General features: G+C 43.5%; 2 protein-coding genes across 3 annotated transcripts; one reads left to right on the top strand and one right to left on the bottom strand.

The window, feature by feature from the left end:
* Positions 1-587: 587 nt before the first annotated feature.
* Positions 588-8,932, bottom strand: trim46a (tripartite motif containing 46a). The gene is made up of 12 exons (XM_070835547.1): positions 8,873-8,932; positions 7,700-7,958; positions 6,945-7,095; positions 5,894-6,092; positions 5,663-5,809; positions 4,741-4,836; positions 3,899-4,152; positions 3,644-3,765; positions 3,205-3,534; positions 2,085-2,314; positions 1,881-1,948; positions 588-1,035 (listed from the first exon to the last, which is right to left on the bottom strand). Exons 1-12 carry the CDS (start codon positions 8,930-8,932, stop codon positions 588-590), a joined length of 2,364 nt encoding a protein of 787 aa, XP_070691648.1.
* Positions 8,933-9,615: 683 nt separating this feature from the next.
* tmem107l (transmembrane protein 107 like) lies at positions 9,616-12,169 on the top strand. 2 transcript variants are annotated; one of them, XM_070835785.1, is made up of 5 exons: positions 9,616-10,035; positions 10,375-10,442; positions 10,555-10,655; positions 11,245-11,341; positions 11,702-12,169. In XM_070835785.1, the coding sequence occupies exons 1-5, from the start codon at positions 9,949-9,951 to the stop codon at positions 11,769-11,771; spliced, it is 423 nt and encodes a 140-aa protein (XP_070691886.1). In that variant the 5' UTR covers positions 9,616-9,948; the 3' UTR covers positions 11,772-12,169. The 2 variants fall into 2 exon arrangements, with proteins under 2 accessions (XP_070691886.1, XP_070691885.1); XM_070835784.1 differs by lacking the exon at positions 11,245-11,341 and adding an exon at positions 11,418-11,514.
* Positions 12,170-12,178: the final 9 nt, after the last annotated feature.

Here is a 12,178-nt window from a genome sequence, read left to right on the forward strand (position 1 = left end):
GATACAAAATTAGACATACAGTACATCTGAGGTGCTTTTACAAGGTGGAAGTCAGTTATCTGCATATATGGAAGTTATGAATCCTTGTTACACTTGCATGCAAACATTTGTTGTCCAGTCATTCTGGGACAAATTAAGACAAGTGTAAAAGGAGAGCAGATTTTTCTTACACTGCAAACAGTTTTTTTAACCTGCTATAAAGGTGTTCGACTCACACTGTCAACAGAATTCTGCATAGTCTAAAATCAGCCACAATGTCCAAAAGAGCATTGCAAAATCGAGGAGAAAGGAAGCAGGAAAAGATATGAAATAAAAAAAGCCAAAAGAAAGATTTGATATTTTTCAGGCCAAGTGCAAATGCAAAAGAACATCAAATATATATTGTCAGATCTCAAAAATCACATTGAAATAAAAAAGCTTAACCCTTCTGAGCAGTGCAATCAAGTATCGAAGTTTGACTGGATCAAGGCAGTTAATCATCAGCTCACATTAAATGGGGAATATAAACCAGCTTTAACTGCACAGACATGAGAAAAACCATGACACACTGAGTGAACTGTGCCCATAAACTGCTGTCTCACCACAATTTATTTGCTGAGATTAGTTGCACGTGTTTGGATAGTTACCCTCCGTGGCGGCGGCTCCTCAATGCTCCGATTGGCCACAAGATCCTGGAGCTGCAGGGCTCCTCCGCCAATGAAGCAGAAGGCAGGACACACTGGAGCAGAACAATCCACGTTTCCCTCCCACAGGATCCGCAACGAGTGTGCATCATAGAAGGCGACACGTCCTTTGTCACAGTCCAGACACACTCCTAGTCGGGGAGGCAGAGGAGCAGTGTGAGGGTGAGGCAGGTTGGTGTGGCTGCTACTGTGGGAGTGCACTCCTCCCTGGCTCTGGCTGTCCCCCTGGCTCTGATTGTGACCATGTCCTTGAGGAAGCAGGATTTTGCCCATGCCCATTGTCAGGAAGCAGAAGAGAGGAGAGTCCTGGCCGTCCTCTGCCCCACTGTCATGGCCACTGTCTGGGTCACAGCTGGAGGGAGGCGGAGGGGAGGAGAAAATTAGGGCTGTACTAGAGACAAACTAAGCTAAGGAGGAAACTGTATCTAATGATGAACACACGTTTGAATATGGTAGGATCTGAAGATCTGAAATACTCCAATTGCAATGCTTTCCACCTCAATGACAAAAATGTACATATTTTTTGTTTTTTTGGACTGCAAAAGAATCAAAGCTAAAACAAAGCATCAGAGTGATATTATGAGAGAATGGTCTGAGACTATCCCCTCATGCCCACTGTGACTTTATTCACATCCAAAGCTCTATAGCTCTTATTACATACAATCATATTGTATATTTGCATCGTTGTTATGAAGAGTGTTGCCAAAAGGAACAACTGCTGTGAAGAGTAATTTTCACTGGTCCTACATACTTTAAAGCTAATCAATATTTTCTATCAACAATGGACCAGATGACTACATGTCATGTGCGAGGGGTCGCTCTTACTGATGAGCCCATAGAGAAATATCTCTTGACCCTGCATCACCCTCAGGTCTTGAGAGGATTTTTTATCGCCTTTTAGCTCATTGTTTTGGTTTTTACAGACTGCAACTTTACTCTTTTGAGTCAGTTTTGTCAGTTTTTTTGCTTTTATCTAAGTGATATTATTTCAATGTTCTGTTAAAAGGTTGTTCCACTGCTTCAAGTAGTAAAAATCAATTAACAATGAATGTGACAGATGTAAATTGCATTCATGTCTGCATTTGTGGTTCAGTGCATTGTATTTGTTGTCATAAAAAACAAAAAAATGTCTTTTCAACAGACTTATAGGTGGCAGTTAATCTAAAGTCTATATTTAAGAGAGTAAGACTTAGTTACCGAGGGCTGGTCATGTCTTGAGGGAGATGAAACCACTCTTGTAGCTTTGCCTCCTGCCCTACTCCCACCTAAAAGACAGAGAATCATTAGGAAAGAAAATGTTGGTAACTTCCATTTTGAGTCAGCAGGTAAGGTAATGCTGATACCATATATGCAGCACATTATGGTACCAATTGATGAATAAGCATGGATAAGCCCTCTCACCTTCACCAGGTAGGAGCCAGGCTCCACAGAGCATGCCCAGTAGTGTCTGCCCTGAGTGACAGCCAAATCAGCCACCAGCAGGTCGGAAGTCAAGTGGCAAGACGTGAGCGTGCGGTCGGCGGCCTGTAGGAGGGAGAGGCCTGGCACACTGCGGGCGTAGGTTTGCCCTCTCCCTAATGCCAGCCTGTCAGAGTGCAACCCCCAGCGTGAGTCCAGAGAGAAACTCAGCACTGAGAGGAAAGGGGGAAGGAGGTATATCCAGAGGGAAAGGAGTGGTAAAGAAGGAGAGAGATGGTTGAGGAAGGAGGGATTAGATCCAGAAGCTGGGACAGTCAGGCTCTAGCAAGTCTGAACACATAGTGGGAAAAGAGCCAAAGAAGAGGAAAGCACATAATAATAGAGAAAATGTATATTCAAGAGAAAAAGTAGGAAGAAGTGGCTTTACCAGGAGGAAGAAACTTGGCAAACAGAATAGGTATCATTAACTCTATCTACACATTGTTCAAACTGATCAGAGAATAGAATTTAGATTAAATGCTTTTTTTCATGAGGAAATCACTAGGCAGAATAAAAGCAAGAGAAACAATGGACAAAATGAAGGAAGAATAAATAATTTTTTGAAGTGCAGAGGGACAGACCTGCAGTGAGAAAAACACCAGAAAGAGTTTGACTGGGATGAAACTGGAATGCAGAATAATACAAGGAAGGTTTGGTGCAGAAGACAGATTAAAAAAATAAACTGGGAATGGAGGAAATGAGGGGATGGAGAGAAAAGAAATATCAAGATTAGTCAATCAATTGAAAAATGGCAATACCCGGAAAAATCAACATAATAATTCAACATAAAACACTGTATCCTTTTCTTTGTTGCCAATGCAAATCAACTTGTTTCACAATTTTTTAATTAGAAAACTCCAATTAGAGGCATATTATTTCTAATTCTACAAGCTCTTTGAGTATATTTCTTTCTTATAAATTAATTAATTCAGCGAGACTGCAATGGAAACAAGGAACATTAGTTCTAAGAAGAATGGAGAGATGAAGAGTTTTTTTGTAGTGATTGAAATGTAAGAATTAAAACAAAAATGCAAATGTAATTTAACACATATACATATCTCACCAGGTGCTGGTGGAGTGTGGAGATAAACCTCCTCACTGTACTCTCCAAACCCGGCCTTGTTGCAGCCTCTCACCCTGAGCACATACACACTGTCCATCTGCAGCTGATCAATCACAGCATTGGTCCCTCTCACTTCGTCCAGACGCTGCCACGCTGTTGCAGCATTTGGGGATCTGATGCCGCCCCATGTGGCCGCAGCTCCTCCTGCTCGTCGCTGGTATTCAACAGAGAAGTGCCAAGCTGGGGCCGAGTCCTGAGGGAGGCGCCAGCACAAAAACAGCTGGTCATAGGCAAGTGTCTTCTGAGTGTCAATGACTGGAGCCACTGGGGCTGTGGAGGAGACAAACGCAGATAGATAAACGCAGGTAGCATTAATTTACCTTAATAAAGTATAATTTCAGTTTTATATGTTTCATATCACAGGAATAAGGGAGTCTACCACGTATGAACTCCAGGCTGCGGACAATCTTGACCTCTTTGGATGCATCTAGGTGAAAGTGTCTGAAAGACGGATCAGCAGAGAGAGAAAAACACTGGAGGTTTTCTATGGCCTTCACCAGCCTGGAGGGGGAGAGACACACGGATAAAAGAAAGACAAATAAAAAAGGTAGATTTAAAAGGAAGTCACAAAGGCAGAAAAAACACAAGAGAATTCCTCACAGGTTTAGGATTCAACTGTATAAGGATGCGTCACCTGTTGTGAGTGATTCTGGCAGCCTGTACGAAGCAGGGTGCATCAGTCTCCTTGAGCAGCTCCTGCGTGTAGGCCATTAGGCCTGCGTTCTCCAGCAGGCCTCGTCTCTCTGAGACCTGGACAGAAAGGGCTTCCTCCCTCCTGCTGCGGGATCCCTCGAGGGCCAGAGCCAAAGCCCCCTGACGCTCCGCTACAGCCGCTCCCAGCTCTCGGATACAGTGGGTCAGCTGATGCAGAGCCACTTTGCTGTTTGCCTGGAGAGAGACAAAGACGGGTTCCCATGGAGTGGGCAGAATTGGAGAGTGCAGAAATTGTGGCTGCTGAGTGACACAAACAATGACGGGTTAGGAACGATAAACACAGATACAACGCCTTAGCTATCGCCAGTACAGAAGAGTGCTATCATACTAGAGTCACGGGCCTTTAGAGGGCCCATTTATACTACCTGTCCCCTCCTCAGTTGCAGCTGTGGTTAAAGTAAAATGGCTGGATAGACTATGGATAGATTTATTGTGTTTTGGATAGAAAACACAATAAACAATATAGTTTCCAGAAGTGTTGCTTTTTGCAAGGAAATGTGGATTCGATTCCAAGCCAAAATGCTGCTTTCAACCTTTTTATACAAAAGAAAAGTAATGATTGATTGTGTAGACCACAACAAAGTGTTGATATCTCAATGACAGTATTCCTGCTAGCCACATGGGATGGTCAAGTCCATTGAACCCAACAAAATATTGCAGCAGGGCCTCGTACAAGTACTGTTGTAGCTGTGCAAAGATACAGTAAAAGCAAACAGGTACTTTGATGAAGAGAAAGTACAAGACAGAGAAAAGACAGTTCACCTCCATCTGTTTGATGGCAGCTTCCAGTTGAGTGATCTGGCTCTGTATTGTCTCCTGGTTGGCAAGGATGAAGTTAACTTCCTTGTTAACCTTGTCCTGTAAGACAAACCAAATGTCGACATTTAAAAGCAGCAAATACCAGCTTAGGTGCCTAGTTATAGTTAAAAGTGGAGGTGCATGACTGGCAAGGGGAGGTGTAGCAGGAACATTTTCATTTCATTAACACCTGAAAATTCCATTTCCTACATTAGAGAGCCTTCAATAATGACCAATAAAGCTGCTCTTTCCTGGAGTCGTTCTAGCGGTAAGCCCTAAGGGTAAACTTCATATTCAGTGATTGAAAACCAAGCAGATATTCAGGGTGCAGTAACGTAGGTAGTTATCGCATCTCACACAGTTCTCCGGTGTTTTGTTTGGACCACAGTAGTGTAGCTGTTAGTCCTGACTGGGCCTGAACGCTCCGCTGTGAAGCCAGCGCTAATAGGAGAGAGGACGTCCTGTGATTTCTCGTAAAATAAAAGTTGTTTTGTTTCTGGTAAACACTTAAAAACACAGAATTACAACCACAGCGTATTTTTTCATCATGTCCTGCCTCCAGCAGCCCTCGCCTAAACTAAAAAGAGTATTTCAGTAGGTTGTAACACATCTGACACAGACACCTGTTTGTGCATACACTGTGTGGCTGTGTGCTACATGTGTGAAAGGGCTCTGGATGTGTGGACCTGATACTCCAGGAATTGTCCAGAGTTTATATGAGAATACTGTTTAGGTAAGGACATATGACGTAGCCAGATAAATTTTTTATCCAAACTTGCTGAAATGTTTAAAGATAGCAAAGTTGTCTATTCAAAAAGTGGAGCAAAAACACACATTTGAACATCAGGACCTTGACGCAGTTGGAGCACACAACACACAAGCTCACCTTGAGGGCCTGGTAGGCCTGTGCTATAGGCAACACTTTGTGCCCATGGTGGGCACGACGGAGCTTACAAAGTGGGCACAGCAACCTCTGGCAGTTACGGCAGTACCACTGCAGTCTCTCCTGCTCATGTTCTGTGCACGTTAGGACCTACAGCACAAAGCGGATTAAGGCACAACGACAGCAGAAGATGATTTACTGTGTACGATGCACAAAACCCCAAACCAGACAAACCTTTGGCCGAAAGTTGTTGGTGGGTAGAATGTGTTCGTGCTGAGCTCGAGGGGTTCCCCAGGGGTGGTAGAATTTGAAACACTCGTTGCAGAAGTTGGACTTGCAGTCAGCACAGCCCTTCGTGGCCTCCAAAGGCTGAGGTGGCTTACAGAAACCACACATGATGGCTACGCTGCCCAGACTTACTGTGTGCCTGTACCTAAAGGGCAGACAGGGGCGCAGGGAGATAAGGGCAGGGTTAAAGCAGTCCTGCAGCAGGAAAGAAAGCAAGAAAATAAAGAGTCCTTAAAGGGAAGATTGAGCTGAGTTTGCCCTGCTCTCTTTTCAGTGGTTAAGAGTCTAACTCTTTTAACTGCCTGACCTGGATATATCGCTAGCAGCTGCCTTGTTAGTGCATCCTGCGCAGTAAAACATGCACCGTCACACTTTCCTGACCAACACAACCACTGCCTGGGGAGGGAGCAGCTGCACTCATCAAACTGCTGCGTGTGAAACTGGGAAAGTGCCTATCCCCATAACTCTCTCTCTCCCCATCTCAGAACAGTTTTTTCAGAAGCTGCTCCTCTCACTTTGATCTTCACTATTTGAACTGATAGGAGAAGAGGATGATAAACATTTAAGGAGGAGTATGTGACTCCAGACTTCCTCAACAAAACTTTGGTAAAATTAAACCATTTTACCACAGTTGTTGCCGTGCGGTGCACTGCAGTTTTTGAGCTGTCCCTGCAAACTGCTCTCAGATTGAGCCTTGGATCAGGAGTAAAGGAAAGATTCATTATTGAAACTCAGACCAGCAAATGATTTCCTGTCTCATTTATAAAACAGTATCGACTAAGCTCCTCATTCACTGCCTTTCTCCATTGCCTGCAGGTTTTGTAAAAGGGATTTTTTTTCCTAAACACCTAATTACTTTGTTTATAATTTCTATGAATGAGCTGATGATGAGATGTTATTATAGGATGAAATACCAACACACCGTAGGTCATGTGCCAGCAGTATCAGCTCTGACTACACCTGACTGCTACTGTATCTATAGTGTTGGTGCACATACCTCTCCACAATCCGCTCCAGTGTGAGGTTGCGGAGGCAGTCTGTCAGGCCTCGCTCTCCGAGCTCCACGTCCTGCTGACAGGAAGGACATGGGAACAGCATGGGGGGAGGGGCCGCGTCCTTCCGCCTCCGCCCCGGGTATGTCCCGCACACTGGGAGATGGACGCAGGTGCAGAGGAAAGGAGAAAGAGACATGGATGGAGATACAGAGGAGAAAAGGTGAGTGTTTGTGGAACGGAAGATTTTTTAATGGGAGCATGGAGACATAATGAGGGAATTAAGAGAGACAGAACTATTGGTTGTCCCTCACATACATACATATATAGAAAGAGAGAGCACTGTGATAAAGGAAGATTAGTTCACTGTTGGGGAAACACTATTTGCTTACACACACACTCACTGAGAGCACACCTGCTCGACAGATGCTTGCTGACTTTTCTGTCTCCTTGACTCTATGGCCCTTGCTCTACATGCACTTAAATAAGTCATGAGATGAATGCATAATTCCATGGATGTATAGCAGGATACTGATGCAGCATCGCCTATGAAACCCAGATGTTAACAGGACAGTGGCGTCATACCACACCATCATCTCTGCAATTTTTAAATGATGTCACACCTTGGTAGCTTAATGCTGAGATCATTCAGTTTTTTCTCTCACACACGAGCAAACTTTATTGCTAGACCACTTGAAATTCCCATCAGTTGTACCAAACACACGTGCACACACACATAAGCTCCACATCCTTCCTCCACCTGTTCTGAGGACCCGTTCCAGGTGGTCTGGGGTCCTCGGTGCAGGTTTTCGTGCCTGTCGTGGAGAGCGAGTGTTGGGTGTGGAGGCTGGTGAGTAGGGCTCTGGAGGGAGGTCTGGAGGAGGATAACCTCTTTGTACCAACACCTCAGCCGCGCACAGCAGACACACACTGTGCTGGCACGGGAGAATGATGGGCTGCTTCACCATCTCATCGCACACAGGGCAGTGCAGCTCCTGTTCCATACTCTTCATGTTGGACTGGGGAGGAGAGAAGAAGTTCAAAAAGAGAACCGCATGTGGAGTCAGATTCGATAAAGGCTGAGTCACTAGAATAAATAAAGACTCCACTGCTCTTTACATTCAGCACCTCCTGTGACCTGAAAAAGATGTATGTGAGATGTGTAGGAGTCAAGAGCAAGAAGGGGAGCTGCAGCAGACACTGGTTACGTAGGTTGATGTTTGATACACAGAGCACAGGAAGGGTAAATGTGGAGGAAAAAATAGCTTGCCCTGACTTTATGTGTTAGCCAGTCTCCCTTAAAATGAATGAGTGCACTAGCTTGCAGATGTACAATTAGCTTAGCAAGCTTTGGCATAGGATACCATGGTTTGGTCTGCGAGTATGAGACCTTTATGCAAGTGGGATGGACATTTTTCAAATCGATAAAACAGAAAATACAGCTGTCAGTTGTTTAGTATGTGGCTTTGTGGAGTTGCTGGTTGTGGAGGCCTTTCTCCAGTGTTGCAGCTACTAAACGCAGCATCCCGTTTCTATGACAACGCGCATCATCTCTGCCTTCTCATTTTGTGCGGCCTCGTAAGCATTTGAAGCTTCTGCTAGCCAGCATATTTTGCTGATTACAACCATCAAAAATCCACTGCTGTATCTGCTACCACATTTGGATTTGGTTCATCTGTTATTTGTGGCCTTGTTTTTTATGTTTCCAGATGCCAGAGAATCTTCAAAACCTCTCTTTGATTCAGTGGATGCAAAAAAAAAAAGGAGGAATGCCTCACATACTCCTCATCACATACGCAACGTGTGCATTCAGACGGGTCGGGTGGATATATGGCAGAATTGAATATGAAGGTAGAGGACAAAAGATAATAATTACATCTCGTTTGTTTCAAACACACGTGGTTGAAAGGAATAAAATGAGCGTTATACTCACACTGATGCGAACCAACGCGTCCATGATAGAGGTAAAGGTTTGTAACTCCGCTTCTGCCATGCCTGCACGATGCCAGCGTCCCTTCGATGCAGCAACTAAACCCTTTTTTCCGGGGAAAGCCTGGGCAGCTTGTATGATCCGCACCGGAGGAAAGCAGCCTTGGGCCTTGGGTGCTTGTTTTCTGTGCTTGCTGCGTGCTGTTGCGCACACGCTGAGCCTGTGCTGTCTGTCTCCAAGCACGAGTCGAGTCGTTGTAGAAATAGGATGGGAGGGGGGAGGTTTGAAGGGTCTAGTTTAGGCGATACCTCAGCCGCATTGTCCAGGGAACGATTAACGTGGTACATGGTTAAAATGGGCCTTGGTGGACAGCAATAGCCATTTCATTTTAATATGTGACACTGTAAAATCACCCCGTCCGATCTCATTATAATAGCCCAATAATAAAGGTTGATGCCGGGTATTTTTATATTTTTGTTTTTATGAGAATAAAATGTTGTTGTTTGTCTGTTCCTAAATAATCACCAGGTCAGTTTCTCAAAATAAACCTATTGAGATTCATGTCTCCGTTGCCTTAAATTTCCACATGCCAAATTATTTGTGTCCCAGTTTTGCTGTTGCCGTTGGATGGCAGTGTTGAACCGTCCTCTCTCAATTGTTGTCCGTGTCCGGAACCTTTGGTTGTTGGTCGTTGGTGAAACCGGTCTGTAATTATGAATGCACCAGCTTCAGTTGGTGTTGTCGGTTGTTGTAGCAACCATCTTAAGGCGCAACAATGTGGAAGATGTGTGTGTAACTGGTTGTTTTGGTAGTGATAGAAACTATTAGCTAAAGAAGCGATATGTTTGCTAAAATTAATTTGTCACCAGCAGTGTGTTTACGTTTTGTTCGTCTCAGGTAAAGTTAGCTTAATTATCGGGCTGCAGCTAAATTAGCTAAGTGAGCACGATAAGCTAACTGAACTGAACACTGGCTAAGCTCCCGCGTACATTTAGATATCAGAAAATAACCTTTTGCCGGTTCAACTTAATTTAATTTCGTATATTTTAGTTGTTGGCTTAAGCAAATAGTTGCTTAGCATGTCGGCTGTCAGCAACCTTGTCCCTGCACGGTTTTTGACAATCATAGCTCATCTTGTCATCGTTATCACCATCTTTTGGTCGAGAGTAAGTAAGACCGATTATAAGTTGATTGTGAGTAGTCGGGGAGCAGAAAGAGCCTTCTAGTGGGTTTTGTTGAGTAGCTTCTAATGTATAATGACATGATGTAAGGAGATAATTTTTTGGGGAAACGGGCTATCTGTGTTTCTCATGTGTAAAAAACTACAAAGCATGTTAGCAATAAGATAAAGTGACCCATAACTCCAAGTCTTAGGCTTGTTTTAAAATCAGATTTTGTGATAATCAATAATGTATTGTATCTTAACAATCCATCACTGTCTATCAAGAGTGTTTTTTTTTGTTGGTGCTTTGCATGCTGAACAGTTTTGCATGTTTGTTTCACAGGAAAACAACGTGAAGGCTTGCTTGCCTTTGGATTTCACACAAGAGCAGTATGACAGTGAGGACAGAAAGTAAGAAAACATGTGCCAAACACATACAAACATAAAGTGAGAAATTATGTGACTCACACTGGCATACACACCCTTTAACATGTCTGTCTGTCTGTCTGTCTGTCTGTCTCAGGTTGGTGGTAGCGCTGGCAGTCACCCTCGGCCTGTTTGCGATAGAGTTGGCTGGATTCTTCTCAGGAGTGTCCATGTTCAACAGCAGCCAAGGTCTCCTGTGTATCCTTTACACCGATGCCGTGTGCACCTCACTATGATGATTATGATGACAAAGCTGGTATATGTACGAGTTAATGCAAGCTAATATCTATCAACAGTAAATATATTTTTGTCTACAATGACATCCCATTGAGGGCCCTGGTAGCTGCATGGTCACAACACATGACGTAAAAGTGCAACACCCTTGGATCAGTTCCAGTTGGGGAGCTTTGTTGTGTGTTAAACCCATCTCTCACCATCCATCTGATTCTACCAACAGTCCAATAAAGGCAAATTTGCCAATAATGTAGTCTTAAAAAAATCATTATCTACTGTATGCAGTTGTAACTGAGATGTTGATGTTGAGCATGAGATAAGAGCAGCTACTGAAATTACATCTGCTTTCAAAGAATGGATGTTGGGACTTTGGCCCAAAATTGATGCATCAACATGAGCCAGGAAATTGGTGTCAAACGAAATATCTCTTGAGAAGCCCTCAAATGTATCGGAGTATAAAAAGAGAGTTGGGCGATACTGAAAGTAATTCTAGACTTGAGTTACAATTCCATGACTCCAAACTCCTGTATATTCACCTCCTCGTCTACTATAGCAACAGGAGCCCATGCCAGTGCCTCAGTGGCTCTGCTTTTCTTTCTATTTGAGCAGTGGGAGTGTGACATCTACTGGTGGATCCTTGCCATTTGCAGGTCAGTGTATATATAATTGATAGTGCGTGTTTATTTGTCCAAAAGCATTTTTTTCCCTGACAAATATTGCACCCAGCACTGGCTGTCCACTGCAGCGCATCCGTATCCTTGTCTTTCTTTGTGTTTGAGAAGTGGGAATGCTGGACATATTGGGTTATTTTTGCCACCTGCAGGTTGGTGTGTGTGTGTGTGTGTGTTGATGTGCATGCATGTATTAGTTTGTATTAGATTTAAGTGACCCTCTATAAACAGTGAAGTATTAGTGAGTATAAAGTGTGTGTATGAAGTACTGTGGCTCTATCCTTGGTGTTTCTCTTTACATTTCTATCTCTGCCTGTCTCTCTCTCTCTCTCTCTCTAGTGCGCTACCTGCTTTTGTGGAGATCCTTTTGTGTATAGCTGTTTTTGGACTGAAGAAGAAGCCATTGTGAAAGACAGTCCTGATGTGAAATGCTACAAGATAATGTGGGTGATATCTGACTCATGTATCAACAGATACTGTTGCTACAGCTTCTTAAATGATATACAGAGGAATGAACTTAAACACAGCGTTTAACTGACTTATGTGTTTATAAGGCTAATACAAAAATCAAAGGAATTTATAAGTCACTCTCAGGAGCAAGTTGAGGTTCAATGACTTGCCCAAGGACACTTCGACAAGCTGTAGAAATAAGTGCTAATTTGTCAGTAAACATTGATGTGGTTTTCTGTTTCTCTCAGCCTGTCTGTCAAATTTCCATTGCAGGTCTGCTGTAATCCCAAATACATTTTGTACAAATGATTTCTTAAAACTGTTGATTGTCTTTTCTGGCTGCTTTGAACCCTTTGTTTTTGCCTC

This window comes from Pempheris klunzingeri, chromosome 8 (genome assembly GCF_042242105.1).
Source record: "Pempheris klunzingeri isolate RE-2024b chromosome 8, fPemKlu1.hap1, whole genome shotgun sequence".
Lineage (NCBI taxonomy): Eukaryota > Metazoa > Chordata > Actinopteri > Acropomatiformes > Pempheridae > Pempheris > Pempheris klunzingeri.

Bases quoted from the DNA above. Each gene is read 5' to 3' on its own strand.
- trim46a (XM_070835547.1), bottom strand. From the start codon at position 8,932: ATGGCAGAAGCGGAGTTACAAACCTTTACCTCTATCATGGACGCGTTG. The intron at 3,766-3,898 runs GTGACGCATCCT...CTCCCCCTCCAG, and splicing joins GCCAGAATCACTCACAACAG to GCTGGTGAAGGCCATAGAAA. The intron at 2,315-3,204 runs GTGAGATATGTA...CTTTCCTCTCAG, and splicing joins CCACACTCCACCAGCACCTG to TGCTGAGTTTCTCTCTGGAC.
- tmem107l (XM_070835785.1), top strand. From the start codon at position 9,949: ATGTCGGCTGTCAGCAACCTTGTCCCTGCACGGTTTTTGACAATCATA. The intron at 10,036-10,374 runs GTAAGTAAGACC...TTTGTTTCACAG, and splicing joins TCACCATCTTTTGGTCGAGA to GAAAACAACGTGAAGGCTTG. The intron at 11,342-11,701 runs GTCAGTGTATAT...CTCTCTCTCTAG, and splicing joins TGGATCCTTGCCATTTGCAG to TGCGCTACCTGCTTTTGTGG.